This window comes from Pyrgilauda ruficollis, unplaced genomic scaffold, assembly GCF_017590135.1.
Source record: "Pyrgilauda ruficollis isolate IOZ18807 unplaced genomic scaffold, ASM1759013v1 scaffold4, whole genome shotgun sequence".
Taxonomy (NCBI): Eukaryota; Metazoa; Chordata; class Aves; order Passeriformes; family Passeridae; genus Pyrgilauda; species Pyrgilauda ruficollis.
This window is the reverse complement of record NW_024525489.1, coordinates 10436024-10458083: the sequence shown is the minus strand read 5'-3', so window position 1 is coordinate 10458083 and position 22060 is coordinate 10436024. Positions and strand designations below refer to the sequence as shown.

The 22060-nt window shown below is 43.1% G+C and overlaps 1 protein-coding gene across 2 annotated transcripts in view; it reads left to right on the top strand.

The window, feature by feature from the left end:
* DAAM2 (dishevelled associated activator of morphogenesis 2) overlaps positions 1–16946 on the top strand; it is a 200342-nt gene extending 183396 nt beyond the window's left edge. For both annotated transcript variants that reach the window (XM_041477173.1, XM_041477172.1), the window contains 3 exons: positions 3359–3490; positions 11733–11903; positions 13282–16946. In XM_041477173.1, coding sequence (XP_041333107.1) covers positions 3359–3490; positions 11733–11903; positions 13282–13497 — 519 coding nt within the window. In that variant the 3' untranslated portion in view covers positions 13498–16946. The remainder of the gene's footprint in view (positions 1–3358; positions 3491–11732; positions 11904–13281) is intronic.
* The last annotated feature ends 5114 nt before the right edge of the window (positions 16947–22060 follow it).

The window sequence follows — 22060 nt, the reverse complement described above, 5'->3', positions numbered from 1 at the left end:
AGCAGAGTTAAGGCTAATGAAAAGCTTGTTTGATCTCAACCTGGAAAGTAAAAGGACAGTTTGAAAAATGGCATGGACTGAAAGAAGAAATAAAATTCATGCTCTTTCTTACTGAGGGATGGATGTCTGCTGAGCAAGTGTTTCACATGGCTCTTGGAGTAGTAGTTAGCAGGTAGTGCTCTGTTATATGCAACCCTATCTTCTATCCTAAGCACTCCTTGGGAAGGCAAAGGGAAGGAGAGAGACTAGTTAAAAATGAAGCAGCTGAGCTGGCAAGCAAAGCAACAGTGGTGGAATTTTTCCTCTACTAATGGAAGCTAGTTGTTGGAAATTGCATTGGGTGGTTTCTGTGTAAGGATTACCTATTTACAAGGGACTAAAAGGACCCTCCAGTCCTTCTCATTCACCATGAGACAAGACAGTGATGAGTTCAATTTTCTTTCACGTGACCTGAATTTGCTTTTGCCTCTGGGGTAGAAGAAGGTATCTTTGTCCTGTCAGCAGCCCCGGGTCTGGCTGTTGCCAGCAGTTCATTGTAATTAACCAGTGATCCTCCTGTGAATAAAAAACCCCAAACTTTCCCAGCCTTATTTCTGGACTGTTGGGGTAAGGGAGAATGCAGCAATGAGAAGAAATACTGCTCCATACATGGAGTACAGTGTTTGGGAATTAAAAGAACTTGTAAAGGGAAGGCTGACATGGAGTTCATGACATGAAGAGAGGCTCAGTATTTGGCTGGGACAGACAATTCCCCCACTTTGAAATGTGAGTAGCTAATTCTGTTTTGCTTTCTTTCATCAGATTATTTGTCCTTTTGCCTTGACAGCTGATTTTTCTTCTCTTTTCCATACATGGGTTCCATGGGCAACCTCTCCTTCCCATACAATCACCATCTTCCTGCCTCAGTCTTCTTCCTGCCATGATATTTTTCTTTTGAGGCTGCCAGCACCTCCAAGTCTGCTTGCTCAGTTTGTGGTTTTCTGGCGTGTAAAAAGCAGCACTATAGCAACAATAGAAGATCACTGTCAGGTGGAAGGGGGAGGAGTGGAAGGTGTGATTCTTGATTCTATTCCAGTGTGTTCTCACCACAGCTTTGGCTCCAGTGACTGGTGTTTCTTCAAGGCCCCTTAAGAATAGAAAGCTAAAAATAGTTTCACAGTCAGATGTTCTTAAAGGTACTACAAACCATTTGGCTTCCTGGATTTGCAGCTCACTTCTGTGTAAAAATAAGATGCATTAATTTTCAAGACATTCATAAAGCTGTTGCCTTTGTGTAGAATGCTTCCAGAAGGACAGATAAGTAATGGAAGGGAGCAGAGTCCTTCTCTTACACAGCAAGAAGATCATAACCACCACTTGAGAAAGTGCTACCATGACTGAATCATTTCATCCCTCTAGAGAGCCAGCAGACCAGCTCACCAGGGCCAGTTCCAGCCTCTGTTGTGCTACTATGATTAGTAGACACCATTTCTAGAATATTCAGAGGAATTTCTTATTCTGTGGTGTTGCTCTCTGGCTGATTACGTAGTCATACTGGTCGCTTGTGTGGTTTCAAAGTTTTCTTGCATTTTGAGATAATTATTCTGCAGGGAAGAACTGAATTTGAAATTAAAGAGACCTCCTAATCTGGATTTTACTTTGAAAAACACTGCTCTCAAGTAACAGTTCCAAATGTCATAGCTTTCAACAGAGTAAGATGACAAAATTATTATGCTCACCTACCAGAGAAAGGGGGAAGGAGAGAGTGGAGCAACTTTCAGTTAAAATAGGCTTAAAAATCAGAATGGAAGTGGCTGAAAATAAAAAAAAAAATCTTAGAAGCATGTGAAGTGACATTTCTTGTATTTGTATGGTTCATTTAAAAGTGATTGTAATATGGACAAAATTCACTGCTAAGTGGTGTACTGAGCAGTGCTCCCAGGATGTCCCTTGTGATCTGTTAGGAAACCAGGAGAAGAGGATTTAATGCAAAGCAGGGGAAGTAGCACTTCTTTATTGTGGGCTTTCACTGGCTACCTCCACATTGCCTTTCCTGCCCCTTTTCTCCTTTGTGGTCTTTCCTTGTGGTGGTTACATTCTCTTTCCAACTCACACCAGACCAAAAGAGTATCATGTCAGACTTTAGGTTGTTGATGGCCAAAGTAGTTCTTGGCATTCAGCAGCACCGTGTGGAGCAAATTCCAAGATGTTTCTCAGCATAAATGCTTACAAACCTACCCATTCGGCTCTGTGAACTACTATTTTGATGAGCACCCAACATGCACGGAGCTAGAGCTGCAGCCAGCACAAAAGTTTTTTTTTTTCAAAGGGAACAGAGGGTCAGATCGTAACTTGACCTGCTGCTTCATGCTGCTTTCCCTACAGAGAAAGTCAGGCTTTATCATTGCCATTGATTATTCAGCTGAGAATAAAGAGGAGGCCCAGATTACAATTTCATTGTCCCCATGAGACTGTCAACAGCACACAAGCCAAGCACAGGCATGGGAGACATCCAGTCTCACTACAAATTAGCCAGTTTCAGGAGCTCTGTAGCTCTCTCCATGTTTCAAGCATGATGATTAAAGTAAGTGAAGAGATAGCTATGGGTAATCTTGGCTTAAAACTAAAAAACTTGAGCCAGAAAGAAAGAATCTTGCAATCAAGTTTCTTTTTCTCTTTGTAGGTAGCAGACAAATAGATCATTGTTTCCTATGGCTTTATGTATTCTTTTTACTTTTACCATAACTCTTCTTAGCACAATAGCCCCCTTTTATAACTGTCACTTTTATGATGTCCAAGCTAATGCTTAGACAAACGCGAACAAATGTTGCACCTAACATCTGTCTACTTGTCCTTCAGTGGAAGAACCAATTTTGATGTCTTTTTTGCTGTTCACCTGGTGTATTCAGAGAAATAAAGAAGAGATCCAGAGCACATTTTCCCAAGTATACAGCATTTTGATTGAGCATGGGAAGAGACGATGGAGCAAAACTCACTATTAAAAGTCCTGAAGTCATTTGCTACACAAAGCTCTTTATCATTTGTCATTTTGCATAGGGGAAAAAAATGCAGCACTTCATGTAGTTGATGCTTAAATTATAAAGTTGTTTTAGAAACTTACCATGTTGATGGCTTTCTTGGGAGTGCTTGTTGTTTGAGTATAAGTGAAACTGTAACCAGGACCTTCCTTCATCCCATCTTGACCTCCCCTCTCTTACCTAAAAACTTCTGGCTTATTGAGAAAGTGGTTTCTAAGTTAGAGCTCTGGATGAATGTGGGAGCAGAGCATGCTCTGCAGTAAGTGAAACAGATGGACTTTCCTGCTGCCTTCCTCATCACTGAGGAATCTTTGACACTTGCCTGTCTCTATCTCTTTCAGGAACTGGATTATCAGAAGAGACGCATGCGAGAATCAGGGGACAGGTTTGTTCCTGTGATGAGTGATTTCATCACTGTGGCCAGTTTCAGCTTCTCAGAGTTAGAAGACCTTCTCAACGAGGCTAGAGACAAGGTAAGAATTCCTTTTGAAGTGATTAGAGTTTCATAAACTCAGTCAAAAGCCTGAATTAAAATGGAAACAGTGATTTAAGGTGCTGGGACTGCCGTGAAAACTTAATAGACACTGGAAATTCTTTAGGCTGAAGTTTCTTATTTTTTCTAATGTGGTCTATATCCATTTAGAACATATTTTAGGATTAAAAGAAGGATCATGTTCTTACCTGCTTCTTTCTAATTTTCCTTCACGTTATTCTTGTGTGGCATAGAATTGCAGTGGCAATATCCTGCATAACAGGATACCACACCTTGCCACGGTGTGGAAGGGAATGCCTTTTAAGCCATTGCTGATAAAGGGTTCCTTTGTTAGTGATGGTGACTTCACATCTTTTTACCTTCTCCTTCTGACTGCATTCCACTTTGCTCATTCATCTGGGGATGTCTGTGCTTTGTCGCTTTCCTTTAAAAATGTACCTGGTAGTTTGATGTCCTGGTTTCAGCTGGGATAGAGTTAATTTTCTTCTCAGTGGCTGGTACAGTGCTACACCAGCTATGCTTGATCTTTTCCACTTCTCTGTTACTGGGTGTATTTCAGTACAAAGATAGAAATCCCAAACATGTGTGGTTTGTCTGAAGTTTTTGGGTTCTTCTTACACACCCAGAACGATGTGTGTGTTTATTCTTCAGGTGCTGCTGCAATCATTTTGTCCTTTCACTGTCTGCACCTCCATTACCAGATTGGTACACCTAAGGAGGTGCTTGTTCTTTGCTGATGGCTGGAATCTGGCACTAATCCCTCTGTCTGTCAGCTGAATGAGGAAGAATTTATATGAAAAGATCAGAAGCATATGAAAATGTTTAGAGAAGAGCAAGTTTTAAAGTAAAATGTATGTAATGGCAAATCTGCCCTTGTTGGCTGGCATGTTAAAAGTGCTTGGCTATATGAAGCAAATGGGTTATTTCTTTTGGATTGAATTGTTTCCACTCTAGTGTCAGTCCTTTCAGTGGTAAAGGACCTATTGCAGTATTAATGAAAGCTGTGCTGTTGGATCAGTACACCTTAGATTTTAAAAACATAGGCTGAGGATCTTGACAGTAAGACTCCTCATTCATCCAGTTCCTCTGCAGTAGTGTTATTTTGTGATTCGAAAACACTTCCTTACTGTGGAGATAAACTTGGTAATAGTGACTTGCAGCTGCAAACGCAGGAGCCACCGGCTGTCATTGAGGGCTGCCCTGGCAAACACCAGTGGGGCAGTACCTCTTGCAATGCTCAGAGGGCAAAGCTGGGCAGTCTAACACCACTAAAAAATTCTGGGGAGAATAACATGATTAATTATTTCATAGTATCATAGAATGGTTTGCATTAGAAGGGACCTTAAAGATCATCTAGTTCCAACCTCCTCTGCCCAGTCATGGGCAGGGACACCTCCCACTAGACTGTGTTGCTCAGAGCCCTCTCCAGCCTGGCCCTGAACACTTCCATTTTTCATTGTTGTCATGTTGCTCGAGAAAATTCAAGCTATGTCCAGTATAATAATGTTTACACCATACTGGCTTTCTATGCACAAAAAAAAACCAAAAAAACAAAAAAACAAAAAACCATTCTGTGACTCCACTAAATTTACTGAGAAAAACTTGGTTTTCTATGTTCTGGGGGCTTTTGTGTTATGACTGGGTAAAATTTTCAACTTCATTATAGTTAGGCACACATTATTGGAAAGATACTCACTCTGTCCGTGGCTTAGACTGCACACTTTTGGTTTGGTGTTAAACATGGTGGTGCTCCTTTCTTTTTGGCACACCAGGACAAAAACTCAATGCAAATTCTTTATAAGTTCAGTTGGGGGTTAAAAACCAGCAAGTGGTACATGTTCAGCACAGCAATGCAAGTTTCCTTGATCAGACATTTTCAGGAAAAATGCCATTCTTTTGCTTTAAAAATAACCAGAGAAACTCCCTGCAGACAGACCAGTATGTCTGGAAGTTGTTGTACGCTTTTTTAGACATAGCCAACATAAAGCACTCAACATAAAGAGATGTTTTATTTTAATGACTATAACATGCTTAGGAAACGTTACTCTACCTTCTCCTTACACACCCTTGCTATGTTTCAACATAGACCATTCCAAATTTTGCTCAACCTATGGCTTTGGCTCTTCCACTGGCAAAAAGCTGCTTTTGGACTCCAGTAAGGGAACTGTCTGTCCTTACCAGTGTTGAGCTATTTCACATGTTTGCTTCATATTATTTTGGCCCTCTCTTCTTCATCTTTTCCTCTTTTCTTTCTTAAAAAAGGGAAAAAAAAAAAGGAAAAAGCTAGAAAATTTCAACAAAACAGATGTGCTTTGCAAAGCTTATAACATCTTCCAACCTTAATGGGCTCTCTGTGCTTGTTGAATCACAAGCTTTTTTCTTACCATGGAAACATAATGGAACTAGCCAATTAAAGGAAGAGAAGGACCAAGACATCTGATTGTCCTGTTCTTTTTTTTGTTTTCTCAAAGCCAATATAATTGAGAGAAAAGGTAGTGGGGCAGGGAGGACTTTGCACAATATCCAAATGAGCCTAGGAAGAACTGGTCTGACTCACAGATTTATTAATAATAATGAAGCCCTAGTTTTAACCACTGAAGTTGGATATCCTAAATATAGATGTGGTTAATTGATTACCATGAGTTAATCAGAGCCATGTTTTCTCAGCTGGGATTTTAAAACAATGTAACTTATCTTTTCAAACTGGGGAAGTTTTATATTTTTAAAAAAACCTTCAATATTAGCAAAAGTAATTTCTTTAGTGATGGAAACAATCCATTACCAAGGTGTGGTGCTGAGCTTCTCAGCAGACAATATTTTTCACAATCCCATGTAGGTACTGACCTTTTTGGCCTTTTTGCTTGAACAGAACTGTTCAAAGTCAGTGACCATGGGGAGGAAGTGATATTTTAAATTTAAAGGGCCAGGTTGTCAGATGCAGGCATCCATGTTTTCAGAGGAGACCTTGTAAGTGTACTTATCTTCATGAAGTAAACAGATGGCTTGGTAAAGAACTGTTTGAAAACTTAGAGCAACTCTCTAAACAGGCTTTCCAGCACAGCTGGTTCTTGTTCTTTTTGTGTTTTTCTCACTTTCAATACCACTTTATAAGGGAGTATATAGATTAGATCAAGGGATAATGTTTTCTGCCATTTCCCATAAACTGGAAGGTGGGGGCAGGAGAAAGTGAAACTGCCCTGGAATCCTTCACCAGTTTTTATGTGTTTGAACAGATGAAAAATTGATTTTTTTAAAATAAAAAAGAAGAGGTTGAATTTTATTCATGATTTTTTTTTTCTCTGTTTCCTGTGGGAAAGCAATGAAAATGCCCAAGCAGAGGAAGAGTAACCTCCTATGGTATGAATTTTATTTTTCTAGTTGAAAAAGGTGACATTTGTCCTATATGAATCTTTACTATGTACTTAAGTACTGACAGGTATGAACTTAGATCATTAGACTTCCTCAGAACTGTTCTGCTTTGTGCTTGGTTTATAACAAACCTGGATCTTGTTAGGAGTAAAGAGTCTGCTTGGTCAGATATTGCCATTCCTGTGCTAAATGTCAAACTTAAGCCTCTCTATAGAGACACTGTGGAGACTAGTGACTGGGCAAGGTGGGTAGGAAAAGTGTCCATTTCCAGTCTGTCTGATGACAATTCCTCTCAAGCAAGGTATTTATCATGATGGAGAAAGGAGTTCAGAATCTACACATACATTTAATAAGCTTAGCACTTAAGTGACTGTTTTGAAGAACAGAAAGGCAGTGAAAGCTTGCTGAGTGAACACCATTTAAGAAAATACTCATTAATGGCAGAATGCTATGAAGCACAAAGAAATGCTATAGTCCAAGTGCTAGTTATAGGCTATGCACTTCAGTTGTGCATTTTGGAGACTGGTGTTTTCTGTAAGCCACTGAAGAAATGAGTAAGGAATGTATCAGGACAGAGATTGAGAATGTCAAGATGAAATATTCTACAAAAGACACCACCAGCCATTTGGTAAATAAATCACACAGCTGTTGTAGAGTAACTTAGAACTTCAGATGCTGCAGTGCAGGTTGGCATCTTACATACGAGAAAAGTTTAAAGCACCTGCAACTCAATGTAACTGTTAAACTCCTGGGAGAATCCTTTAAGAACATTTAGGCACAAGAAGAGCTGGGCCCAGCCCTACCTGAAATTGGCAGGCCTCTTTCCATTAACTGATCTGAATCTGTCCCGTAAAGAGAAAAGACATTTATTTGACCTGCCTCAGTACTGAATTGGTGTCTTTATAAGAGCACACTCAAAAGCACTTGTCTGAGGAATACAGTTCATGTTCCATGGCTGCATGGTATAATTCAGTTGCATATTGGCTCTTCCCGCAACAGCAGACAGCATAGACACAGGAAATTTTTATCATGGCTGTTTTTCCTTCTCCTCATACAGCCCCGTTCCTGCCGTTTCCAGAGGTCTTCTGCCACTGTTTAACATTTCATTGGCAAGCATAGCAGAGTTTGTGTGTGCTGCTGTCCCGCTTTCCCTCTCCTTGCTAAAATGGCTTTTTAAAATAAACAACTGTCTAAACGATTTGCTTTGGCAAGAGGAAAAATTCAGTGGAAAGTTTGGCAGAGGAAGCAGGACTGGCACTGAGCTCGTGGACCTGCTATATCATGGAGCTTGGGGGCCCTTATGGTGCAGAAATGAAGTTTTTAATGAAAAAAGGTATACCATTCTGTTACAGTGGAAAACCTGCTGAAACACAGTTTTCCATTTTGCTTTTGCCCATGTCATCTGTCCCCAAATGACTTCAGGAATAAGCAAGTTTCAGCCCTTGTTCCACAATATTAGAGCACATCACAAAATTCTGGGAAGCATTTTTCATGCATGAGGACTTAGCTACAGATTTCACAACTGTGCACAAGAGCTGGTGTTGTTTGGCAGGGAATCTGGCCATGGAACAGTCAAGCAATCTGTACACGGTGACAGAAATCCCATGCCAGAGAGCAAAAGAGAGAGCTGTGATCCAGAGCACCTTGATCTGTGCCGCTCTGCCTCTTAATGCCCTGAGTGAGGCAGGCAGTGTGATTTTAGCCACTGTGGGCAAGTAGAAACCTGGGCTTTGTTGACAGCATTGTGGAGGTTGTCTGCAGCAGCTCACTGCCCCTCATCCCAGCACCGGTGCTTTGGAAAAGCACATGTGGTTGCAGAACCAGAATTACAGAGAAGTAGAAAAAGTAATAAAGCTAGAGGGGTCTGTTGTAGTTTAAGCAGTGGAAAGACAGCATGTGTCTCTTTACAGTAGTGCATTACATTTGTGCAGTGCCCTACAGATGTGAACAACTGCTTTTTGTCATTTGCTGTATCAGATTAGTGGGGTGACACTTTCTGTTCTGTAACGAATGGAGAACACAAGCCTCAGAAAGGAAGCATGAGCTCCCAAGACACATCATGGGCAGAGCTGGCAGCAGAAGCTGGATCTCCTGACTTGCCTTCCTCTGCTCAGTCAGCTTTTTTTTCCAGAGAGGGTAGAGAAAGCAGGAGAATGTTTATTTTAGTGAACTCCAGATTTTTCCTTTTGTAGTTATTTTAGGTCATCCAGCTCACAGGCTTTTTGTCTTTCACTGCTTTACAGTAAGTGATTGTGACCTCCTAAGCCCTGTGTTACAGGGCACCAAAGACAGACTGTTCTCAACCCCTTGCTGCTGCTTAGACACAACACCTTAGACTCATGAGTGTGTCTGGAAGGCTCCCAGGCTGCTGAGACTTTCCAGCACAGCAACACTGTTCCTCCTTGGGGTGGCAGTGGGGAGGCAGTGGCAAAAGCTCTTCTTGCTAGTGTGACACGAACTAGCTGGTCCTAGTAGTTGGGTGACAGGCCTTGTGCAGAACATTTGCAGACAACACCACCCTCTAAAGGAGACTTCCATGTATGTAGGATGCAAAAGTTCCAGACAAGGAATCTCTGCCTTTCCAGACTCCAGCTTCCTTAAGTGACTAGGAAACCCCTGTGGACATTAATGGACTCAACAGCTCATTTCTGTGTGCCCTCTCACTCACCTTTGCTGAGCACAGGAGGAACACGGGATGGAGGCAGTGCATTGCAAGGTGCAACAGCTGTCTCCTGTGAGCTGCCCCTGACTTCAGGCTTTGCAGCAGTTGGACAAACCTTCCTTCTAGCTGGCAGCTCTAGTCACTGCTCTTAATTTATGCTTTACTTTCAATTTTCACAGGAGTTAATGACAGGTGGGAAGAGATTCCAGGTAGCACATCCCCTGTGAGCAATGAGCTTCAGGTGCTCCATGTGTTCAAGGAGTGGTGGCAATGCCTGTGCTGAAGTCTTTCTCTGGCACTTTTCTGCCTCCCTGGCTGATTGTCACACTGAAGCATGCAAGATGAGAAAACAGAGCATACAGAGATGCTTTATCTCCTTCTGTGGTATTTACAGAAGCCTGTATGCTCTCTGCCAAAGAACTGGTGCTGGTTCAGTGTGGGTTACTGTAGACTGCTGCATTCCCCTAATATTCAAAAAGCCTATGTGTGTATTATATACAGATAAAATTACAGAGAGGAGTGGGGAGAGGGTCTAGGTGTACATACTTGTGTGTATGCCTTCAGAGGCTTCAGAAAAAAGGAGTTAAACAGAGAAGTAATCTGTTGCTGTTTCTATGTAGTGTTTCCTTCAACTCCTGCCATGTTTGGTAGCTCAAAGCAATTTGCATTTCTTCCAACACTTTTTTTTTCCAAGATTCTTTGGGTTTCTTTGTTTGTTTCTGGCTGAGAACACAGCCTTTTTAAAGAAAGAAAAAAGAATCTATTGCTTCAAACTGCTTTGTGGGCCTGGCAGGGATAGCAGAGAAGGGGAGATGCTGAATCTCTCAGGCTGTGCCAGAAGGAAGTTGCTTTCTTTGGAGATTTCTTCCCCCTGCAGTTGACTGGGAAACATTGTTTATGCTTTACCTGGTACAGGGCCAGAGGGGTTTATAAGACCTGCTTCCAAACTAATTTTGTGCTGGGATCAGAGCCTGAACTGTTCTTTACAGTCTTTTCCATTCTGCAAGAGCACTTGCATAAGGAATGGGAAGCTGGCCTCTGTCAGTATGGGTTGAAAACATGCATCAGAGAGCTTGCAGACACTCAAGCTGGTTTGGTAAATGTTGAAGTTTGTAAGGATGCTCTGCTGCTCTGTGGTTGTGTGCTAAAGTGCAAGCAGGGAATGCTAGGGAAGCTGTGCATCGGGGCACAGGTCCTGTCAGGAATGTGTTCCTGGGGCTGCCTGCTGAAGCACAGAGGAGTGTGAGGGAGGGTGGCTGGGCAATGGATGTGTGTCCTTACACAGCACTTACTGTACGTGTGTACATGCCATTGACAGACTATATGTGCTTGCATTTGAGTGCATTTTGGTGAGCAATGAGACATGCTTGGGAGTGTGAGAGTGCAAAGGAGAGAGTACAACTACTGCAGGACTGATGTCCAAGAGCCAGGGGTTGCTGTGAATTTACCATATCCCCATCAGGACTGCCCTGTGACTGAAGTCCTGCCAGTTGGCTGCCTCCATATGTGTCCTGCAGCCTCAACATTTGCCTTTTAAAATAAAAAACACTTGTGATGTATTCACTCTCTTTTAAGTCTGCCCGGGAGCCCTGGCTGCTTTCCTTGCCCCTCTCTCATGCCTTGTCTGTCTATAGTCTCCTCTCTCCCGGGCAACACCCTGACTCAGAGGACTCCAGAGAGATGAATGACATGGCAGAAGGTTTCTGAGAGGACAGACTGTAGCTTTATTGCAAAAAACTTTTACCTCCAGGCATTTTAAAAGTGTATTTGAAGGGAAGATAGAAGGGGAAAGTAGGGACTAAAACTACTTGTTTCCCCAGCTAGCTCACTGTCTTCCATGCCCTGACTGTCCTGCAGCTGCAGCCAAGATGTGGCCACAGTGTCATCCTCTGAAATTACTGTATTGCCCTCAGGAACTAATGATCATTTTTTGTATCAATGGACAGTTAGTGCTCTTCAGCACTATTGCTGCATGTTGCTCGAAGGATGTCCAGGAGAGCAGACTCTTCAGGGATGGAAGCACCTGCCTTAAGGAGAAGCACTTCTGTTGCTGGGGGTAGTTTCTACTCTTGCCACATGAATGCTCAGAGGGTATTGAATTACATGGTGTGGTTATTCATAAGTTATCCTTGCTGTCTTCACCAAACTGCATACCTAATTATGGCTCTTGTGTTTTCTGCCCCCTTGACAGTATGCCAAGGCACTGAAGCATTTTGGAGAGACCGAGGGCAAGATGCAGCCAGATGAATTTTTTGGCATCTTCGACACTTTCTTACAGTCATTTGCAGAGGCCAAGCAAGATCTGGAGAATATGAGGAAGAAAAAGGAAGAGGAGGAGCGCAGGGCACGCATGGAGGCCATGGTGAGGATCTGGGCACAGGAAGATGTTTCCTTCCCTCACCTTTTCATGCCTTGAGAGAAATTCCAGTGCTCACGTCCTGGCACTGTTTTATGTTCTTCTCCCTGACACCTCTCTTTGACATCATTCTGTTCTTATATGTGACATTTTCCCTGCTGTGTTTTGTCAGCTCTGGAAGATGTGCTGTTTGACTCCCAAATTACCCTCTTTTGGATTCAGATACCAAATCTAGCCTAGGCATTTTTGCCCTGAGACTTTGCAGGATGGGGTTGCCACCACCCCATGCCAGACTATCCTGATTTTGGGTAGCAAGCAAAGAAGCCAGATTTCCTTCGGTCCTGCCAAGCTGGTCAGCTTCCAGTCAGACTCCATCATCATCTGCTGTGTGCCTGTCATCTGACAGTGCACAGTGACACAGCAAATGCCCTGGCACCTGCTGCAGCCCACGCCAGTATTTGTCTCTGGCCAGCCTTAATGCCTTCATTACTGGGGCCGTGTCTGGCCTTGACGTGGCAGGAGAGCTTTGTCAGTTTTGCTGCTGGGGGACAGACGTGTGTGTCCCCAGGGGTTCGTGTGAACCAGCCTCCCCCTCTAACCTCAGCCTCTGTGCTGTCTGAGAACTCGCAGTCCCTTGCCTCCTTCCCCCCTGCTGACGCCTTAGCCCTTGCTGCTGCCATGGCCCCAGGCCGCGCTGCAGGGAGTTGCTGATTTAAATGTTCGCTGAGCCAAAAGCAGTGGTTTTTGTCTTTCAGAAGAGGAGAGAGGTAAAACACGGGGATTCCAGCAGCCTTACTGTTAGACACAGGGATAAAATGCCAGGACACAGGCTCAAGTTTCCTCTCAGCCAGCCTGGAACATTCAGGGCCCATTGTTAAAGCACTGTAGGATGGTTTCATGGCCTAGTACGCCATGAGGGAGGCCTCATGGAAAGAGTCTTCCTGCAATGTGGGGCTAGCATTTGCAGAATGAGCGACCTGCTTCCTCATAGCCACCACCATCCCTTGCCAGTTCTACTGATTCTAGAGCTGAGCAGTGGAAAGAGAGAACTGAGCTGGCACTATCCTGCTGTAAAATTAGTGCAAAAACAGCAGCAGCATGGAGAAATCCTGTGCATCCTCTTGCTGCAGGCCGATTGTGCTTTGTGAGGCAGACATGTGCTGCTACTCATTCCTCATTTCTCCTGCTTTCTTCTCGCCTGTGTAGAAGAGAAGCCCAGCATGGCTTCTTGTTGCTCTTGGCAGAGATGATGGCCTTGTGGATAAGCTCCTACTCTTTTTTTCCCCTAATCTGTGCTGATGCATTTTAGCTACTTCTTGGTAGTGTACCTAGTGATCTGGCATCTTGGTTAGCTAATCCTAAAACTCTGTGTCCTTCTTCACAGCTAAAAGAACAAAGGGAGAAAGAGAGGCGGCAAAAGAAAGCAAAAGCTGGAAGCATCTCTGAAGAGAGTGGAGAGTTTGATGACCTGGTGTCAGCATTAAGGTCGGGTGAAGTCTTTGACAAAGACTTATCCAAGCTCAAGCGTAACCGCAAGCGTTCGGGGAACCAAGGCTTAGAGACAAGTCGTGAGCGGGTAGTGACAAAGCTAAATTATTAATTACAAGAGGAAGAGAAAAAATCAACCAAAAGAAAGTGTTGAAAAAGTGTAAAACAAGGAAGATGAATGTGTGTGATGGCGCCTGGCTGACAGCTGTCCCAAAGGCTTTGGTCTGTAGCTAGAGACGTTACCTTTCCATGATCAGCTTTCCTCTCACCCCTCTTCTGTGCTCCTAATTTGAACCATTATAAAAGTGCCTCTGTGGATCCAGCAGGGCCTGTGACTGGGCCATGCAGAGCTGACAGATTTGCTTCTGGGAGTTTGTTGTGTCATTAAAGGCCTCATGGTGATGACAGGAAGTACTTGGGCCTTGCAAACTGCCTCACAGCTGGAACAAGATAATTTTCTGTGTGCCAAAGTAAAAACTAGTCATCTAGATCTCTGTCTTGCTGATAACAGGGAAGACTAATTTCAGACCAACTCTGTAAACAGCTATCACTTCTTCAAGATCTAGACTGGCCTTCAGGGGTTTGTTGGGATGTGGTTCTCAAGTTTCCAATTCCCTTCTAGAACTGAATTTTATAAGCCATTGATTAGCACCTGAAAAATGCATTTAAGCTCATGTCCTGTATTTTTTGTGCGGCCTACACTGTCCAAAGCAAGTAAAGCTTAGAAAGAAGTCTTCAGTTTCTGTAACAAAATGAAAATCAAGAATCAAGATCAACATACAATAATTTGCAAAAGTCTTTTGGATTCTGTTTTGCTAGAAGGAGTTTTCTGGAATTTCTCAGTGGTTGAGTCTCAAAGCTATGAAATGCATCTTCTTGGAAAGGAACTGTGGCTTTCCTTTAGAAAACTAAGCCACTGCCAGGTTTGGATTACAAGTAGATAACTGTAGAGCCTGTTGTCGTTGCTGGAGGCTGGCAGAGAATCAGTGGAAAATTTCTTATCTGTTTGTGCAGGATTGGAAATTGGGAACTCCCTAGTATCATCCACAGGTCTCCAGTAGCAAACAGCGAACAGGTTCACTGCCTGCAAGAAGTGAGATTTCTTTTCCACTTGATGCTAGCTGTGATTGCTGTTGGCATGAACTGGTCTTTCTGTCCAACAGCCTGACCTCCACTGCACACACCCCACTCCTGCTGAGGGGAACCACATCACTCAGAAAGGTATGAATGGTGTCAAAGGAGAGCCTTGGAGCACACTGCCTTTTTCATTTTGAAGAAATCACTTGGGATGAACCAAGGGAGAGCTCCATAATTAAAACTGAGAGTTTTTTGAGGAGGACACAGAATTGTGTAAGCCAAGCAGACTTTGGAGTTAATTCAGAAGAAACAAATAAATTTGTAGTTAAGTTATAGGAATTAAATATATAAGCAGAAAAGAAAAGAACCCAAGAAGAGGCTTGAATTCTGTGTGTCTTCATGGTTCTAGAAAAGGGATTGGATTGTGTGGGCTATCATGGCCCTTTTTTTTACCTTTTTTTTCAAACTTGTCTTCTTTTTTTATTATCTTCCCTGGAGAAGGAAAAGACAAAAAGAAATACTGGTGATGGATACTTCATCCTAGACAGGAAGAAAAGAGAGAACATTTGGAAAGAGAGACCGACCATCTACAAATTGCTGCATTAGTCAATAGCACAAAATGTCAAGGAATCCCAGGGAAGTTTAATCATTTGGTTTGATTTTTCTCTGAATGTCACTTAACCTCAGGCTCTGCACTGAGTCTGCAGAACAGAACTTCCTCTACAATGCACGCTGCCTGATCAGTATTACACACTACAATGTTGGAGAAGCAAACTGTGGTGGTTTTCTGAACACTTTGAGAGTTAAATAATTATGTAAACTATTAAAAGCAAAAAAGAGAATTGAGAGAAGAGAAGCAAAAAAGTCAGAATTGTTAAACTCTGATGTTTCATTGTTTACTGGATTTTGAGTCTCCCACCCTTGAATTTCCCTATTTAGGACATTCCAGACTGCCGCGCCTCTGTATAATACTCATCGTAAAGAGCTGGTATCTTACAAGAGCTGGGTGCATTCTCCTCCCTTACTATCCCACTCCCCTTCTGGGATTAGCTATTAACAGCAATGCCTATTGCAGTGGACACAAGCACCTTGTAGAAGAAAGACTATTTCTTAAAGGTTTTTGAAAGTTTAAGAAAAAAATCTCACTTTTTTAAGCATTTTTATTTTAAATTACAAATGGATTTTTAGAAATGTCTCTTGTAAATTATATTAACTAGCTCCTTGCTGCTCCCTGAAGTAGACTTGCTATATATCCCAGCCCTTTTGTTTGTCTTGTTTTAAAGCATGCCATGTAACCTATGCCATGTAAGCCATATGAGAGGTGGTAATATGTGCCAAATTGGTATACAGTTGAGTTTAGATTTGAATAATCCCTGAATTCCAAAGACTATGCTTTTAGGCATTAGAACATTGTAGGGGTTTTTCCTCCCTCTTTGTTCTCCCTGGGTTTAGGACTCACCCAGAAGTTCACGTGTAGTGCCAAGGTCAGTCCTAGTGCAAGATGATGTGCAAGTACAGCTGCTTGCATGCTCCCCAGGTACTTGTGTGATAAGGCAGACTGTCAGTGTGGCAGCTGCCAGAGAAGAAACACCTCAGGGCAAACTCTTTGAATATAAATACAGCATTTCCCCTGCCCCGGTATTTGTCAAACCAGGTCTGTGCTGTGCTTTCTGAAACTGAAGTCACTTTGCCAGGCCACAAATGTAGCAAAAGCAGAGAGAGTGATAAATCCTCTGTCCCTTTGTGTACACAGTTCAGCCCTGACTTAAAGAGGTCCTGCATGATGGTACACAACAACACTCCAGCCACCCTGGGAGTCAAAGAAAGCTGCTATGGTTTTGCCACCTCTTTAACTCATACATTAATAATGAGTTTGTGCAACTCCTGTAAATCAGCTGGGGGATCCTTAAGGGGATGGACAGAAAGCTCAGAGTCATGTCCTGATTCAATGCAGCTCAACTTTCTCAGCACTCCAGTGCCCTAGGCTCCCTGTTTTGAATCAGCGATGGTGGCCAAAAGCTTAATTCAGTGTGCTGGACAGTCCCCCAGGCTCTTGACTCCATCGTGAAAGTTCATAAAGATTTTGGAAAAGCTCAGTTTCACACTGAGGCAAGCAGTGTTTTCATACAAGTGGTGACAAGCAGAGAGGTCCATTAAATTATCTACTGTATGAGATGAGGTTACCCACACAGAAGATAAGGAAAAAATTGTCTCTGCTGTAGGGCCTGGCCTCAGATTCGTGCTGAAGCCAAGTTTGTCCATGTTTCTCATCTCTTGGGTATTGTGAGTGCATATAATACTCTCTTCTTCAGCAGTTGTAGTTGAGTTGCCAGGTGTTGAAGGAGAAAGGAAAATCTTATTCCTGAGTAGACTTAGGAAGCAGTCTGAGGTCTAACATCACTGGAGAAGAGCTAGGGTCTGCTGTTGTCCTTGCACCTGTGCATAATAGCAGCATTTTAAGAGAAGTCACTCTGTGACTGGAAATAAGCAGAGAAGAAGGAGATGTGAGAAAGAAAGGCATAACTGAGGGCTTGTTCTACTTCTTGCAGAAATACCGTGATTGCTGACTTTATGTTAAAGTTCCTCACACCTAGAAGAGGTACTTCCTAACTCTCCAGAATTTATCCCTAGAGGTCTAGTGCTCAGTCACCTCTGTCTCTGCACTGTTGCTGCACAGGTTGCATGAGGATGAGCCCAGAAAACACTGAAGAAGACTCCCTCCCCCTTCTGCTTGCTTTTAACTGAGTCACTCTTCTCAGTCTATTGTGTCTCTAGAAATGCTACAAGGTAAAGTGACTTCAAGGAGCAAGACCCTTCCATGCTCTGTAGCACAGCCATTGTCCAGGCACCAGTTCCCTATGAGAACAGAAGTAGAACTAGTGTTCAAGGCCGAGAGACTTCCTCACTAGGGAAAAAAACCTAGATGTCCTTCAGAAGCATTTCTGTAATGTGTTCACAGTGTCTGAGGAAGGGAAAGGAATTGCCAAGGATCCTGGTGGGAGACCATGGGGCAGGTGTTTCATAATAATCAGCCCCACTGGCTAAATCTTTCCTTTTCTTTAGGAAAGATCACACTTTGAGCTGGATTGCATGGGAGAAGATTGTGTCGGGAGTTTCTGTGAGGGGAAATGAGATCCGTTGTACAGTAGATGATGTACATGATATATGCAGTTTTGTTTCTAGGTTGGTTGTTTTGGATTTTGTTTGTCTGTTTGTTTGGGGGTTAAATGATTTTAAAAAAAAAGGTTTTTAGGAATCTCTAAGGGGAACCTGTAAATCTGACACCTCTATTTATTTTGCCTTATTTTAGTTTGCTATGTTTGTATGTATGTATACACTGCATTACAGCAAAGACTATTGAGACCGTGCCAGGGCATTACACCAGCTGGAGAGCTGGCTTGGCTCCTGTGCCAGCTGAGCCAGGCCAGGGGATGCAGGTGAGCAGTCTTGGTGTGGGAGGGGAGGGAGGAAAAAAACCTTTTGGCTTTTGTCATAATGACTCTGCCCATGGTGATCCTGGTTCTGGGAAAGCTCTCATTTTATAGCTTGTGGTGATCTGATGGAAGCTGGTTATTTTAGACCACTTTCTACAAAAGATGTTTGTTTTTTACTATGTGTCATGCTGAGAAGACTGAAAAGAGTTAAGGTGCATACTTGCCTGCCCAAACTTCACCCTTCCACACAAATTTGGTCCTTAATTCCAGAGAAGCTTGGCCAGATGGCCAAAAGTTCATAACCTGTAACTTCTCACCAGATTTAACACACTGGTGAAAAAAACTGGGACAGTTCTCCTTCCTCAGAGCTAATGTTCCTCCGTATCTTTATGGCCAAAGAATGATTTCATCTACTTTACCTCTTTCCTCCTCCAGCCCACCTCCCCAGGTTACCTCAGGTAAGCAAAATCTTTCTATGGATCGGTTTGTAACACGTGGATTCTCTGGCAATCAGAAGGTGTTTGGTCATGGCTCCTTGGCTTCTGTGCTTGACACAGGAGATTTCTGATTGCCTGCCATGCAAAGAGGTAGTCTCCATTGGCCACCCTTGTTTCTCTTATAAATGTAGAAGAGGCCAACCTGGATAACACAATTTGGCCAACTGAAAATATAGAATTTATATATTTATTTACATAATGCATTAAAAAAGCTATCTACTAATCTAAGTAGTAGTTGTGATGACCAGTATTCTCTGAAGCTGGCCAGATTTGCTCACTGTGCCTGCTGAGCAGGATGCCAGTCTAGTGTGGTGTTTTGGAAATTCATGTAATGAAAGAGTCTGGATGGTTCCAAACCAGAGTCTTCTGCTGTGGGTAGTAATGTAGAATTGATCCACAGTAACCAGTTCATGTTGCTCTGGTTTTACATCAGCATAATTAAAAGTATGATCTGAACTAAAACTCTCCTTCAGACAGTTTTGTCTATTTACAAGATGTTCTACCACAGCTCATGTAGAGCATAGTCTTTACAGCCTCCCCCACTAGGAGCTCTGAGCCAAGTGATCTAGAAAAGCCTCTCTGACAAGCCATTTGGCCCCTTCCTGGTTGCCTTCAAACAGGCTCTTTAAAGCTCTTTGCAGTTTTTAGAATTGTGAAGGAATGTTCGGTACCTGAGCCGCTCTGTGCTCAACGCCTCCCTTCCAAGTCATCCCCACCTGCAGCCATTCTGCTCCCGTGCAAGCCTGCTCAGCTTGAAACTCACAGGTCACCTTGGGATGTGGCTTTGCCTGCCAGGCTAGAAAGTACAGTGCTGCTTACTGAAGTGGGAGGTTATGTGCTGCTGTAATGCCTTGGCCTATCCTCATTTCTTAGTCAGTTTAAGACTATAGGTGAATTAAATGTACAAATCCTGTAGTGTCCTTTTTATCTGTATCTTTTTATAAGAATATACTGTAATACTAAAAAACAAAAGCAAAAAAAATTAAAGATATATTGCCCCCACTGCGTCTCTGTACATTTCTTGGTAGTTTCATTTTCTGTGCATTTTGCTGCAAAGCCCAATAGGCGAGTCAGGGTCTCGGTGCAGTTTTTTTTTAAGCTCTGGGTTTTTGGTCAAGAGTGTGCAGCTCTTTGGGTGACACTGTCACTGCAGAGCTGTTGAGAAACTCTACAGGTTGTTCTGGGAGCACAAGCAACACCATGGAACACAAGCACATTCTCCCCACACTGTACAATGGTGAAGAGCTGATTACAGAGCCAGCAGGTTACCATATCCAAGGGTCCCCTTATAAAGCTCTCTTTCATTCATCTTTCAGAGCTACATATGGTACACAGGCGTTCACTTAAAGAAAAAGAAGAAAGTAAGACGGTCCTGATATCTAGGAGTTCATAATCCATGGCTGGACATGACTATTCCAAATGAGGAAGGGAGTGCAGGGCAACAGCACTGACCCTGAGCTCACTTATGTAACTGGGCAACATCCTGACAGCAAGTGTTGACTCAGAGGAGGAGTGGGCAGGAGAGCATTGCTGCCAAGGAAGGAGTTAAATAAGACCAGCTGAAAAGAAAGCAGGAAAGCCAACATTAGGAGTGAAGACTTCAGAAAAACAGGGTGGGGAGTCTTGAGAGAAGTAAGACACAGAACAGCTGGGTGAATAAGATGCACACAAGGGTTAGGGCTAATTTGTGGCTGAATTGAAGGGTGTGCTGAGGAATTGCTTGAAGTTCAGGGGTAGAACCTTGTCCTCATCATAGAGGTGACGGGTGAAACAGCTGTTTCATTCATGCACAGATCTCCCCATCTCTGTTAATGGAAAGAGCATGCTGACAAAATTATCCTTAAGCCACAACGTTTAATTCTTATCTTCAACCCATCAAAGGGCAATGCTTTAACCTTGAGCTCCTGAGATCATGCCTAGCTTCCAAAGGGAGCCTTGCTGGCTATGCAGCACATTCCTGCAGCACTGAAGTTCTCAGGGACCCCAGACAAAGCCCCAGCTGTTGGCTCTGGCTCTCAGGTGGGAAGAATTGTGGAAATCAGCAAAAGCAATCAGGGTGTAATTGCTTGCACAGGCTGAGGATCAACAAGCAGCAAATGGGAGTCCGAGTGCTTTGTGGGAAGGTGGTTGGCTTTTAGTTGTTAGAAAGACTTTCTCTGTTTTTATCTGTTTGGTTCACACTTTGCTAAAATTCTGACTTTTAGGTTCATGTTGTACAAATGCAAAGGCAGAGGCAAAGGGATGTTTCTGAAATATCTGCATCAAGTGAGTGGTAGAGGCAGGATGAAAATGCAGGAGCCTCCCTGAGTTCTCTACCCTGGCAGCTGGGGTTTGGTGGAGGAAGTCAAACCATTGGTTTTCCTCTTATTAGAGGTGAAACCCAGTAGCATTTGAATTGTTTGCATTGAACAATGCAGACATCCTGCCTGGATTGTAAGAAGAATTTCTTTAATATTTTCTTTGGGGTTGGAGCACACAGTGAGGAGCTGGTGTTCTGCCCTGCAGCATGGGTCCATCACAGAAGCCTCCTTCCATCTTCCTGGTTGATACCTTTCCCATGATTGTGGACTTCCCTGTCCTTGTCATCACTGCACAAAGCAAGGTAAGTGCCTTATGGCTTTTTCTGAGCAAATCTATGGCTGGGGTTTAGCTGCCCTGAATGACTGGGGATGAAGAAGAGTGTAAGGGGAGCTCTCTGCTCTTGCTGGGAAGGGCCAAGCCTCTCATTTATCAGTTTTCTCTTTCTTTAACTTTTGGCTTCTGCTTAAACAAAGGTGACTTTTATCTCTGCCATAGTGGACATGGAGCTTTCTGGGAGAAATCTGCTTGGTCCTAGATTTGTACGACTAGAAAATAAAATAATCAAAATTTGGGGGTCCATCGTTGTCCCCTCTCCCCCCCCCCCCCCCCCCCCCCCCCCCCCCCCCCCCCCCCCCCCAAAGCCCAAAAGTTTTGGTTTTCAACATTGTTTTGATAGAGTTTGTTTGTTTGATGTTCCTGTAGTTAATGGGCTTCTTGCTGTTTTCTCTGAGGCATAGTTGCTATTTATCTCTACTTTGATTAGGCTCACTAGGAGGTAAGGTCCTTTTTTCCCTTTTTGTCTTTACCCTCCTTTTGCTGTTTTTTCATCTCTTATGCCTTTTTGTTTCTCTCCCTTTTACCATTTTTGCCATTTTTTCCCTAATTCTCCCCATGCCAGACTCAGCAGTGAAGTGGAGGCTTGCTTGGAGGCTTGCTTTGAGTGAGCTGCTGCATCTTTCCTACCATGTGACAGCATTGAACCCCAGGGGTCCAGAAGGGTCTGAAATGTTGTGAATAGGTTAACATGGGAATCCAGGAATTGTTCTTTGCCCACCTTGTTTTAGATGTGGGGCACAATTGTGTTGAGCCAACTCAATTTCTTGAGTGCTCGTGGAAGGAGAACTGATCTCTAATTGCATTAATTTAAAAAAAAAATCAGGAAGTGGGACAGGGAAGATTAGTTCAGTTAGTCAGAGTATGGTGCTAAAAACACCAGGATTGTGGGTTCAATCCCTGTACAGGCCATTCCTGTATGAGTTGGACTTTATGATTCTTGTGGGTCCCTTCCAACTCAGAATATTCTGTGATGTGGGAAAAGACTTTCATAATTTATGGCTGTGAGATGTGGAAAAAGGCTTTTTTTTTG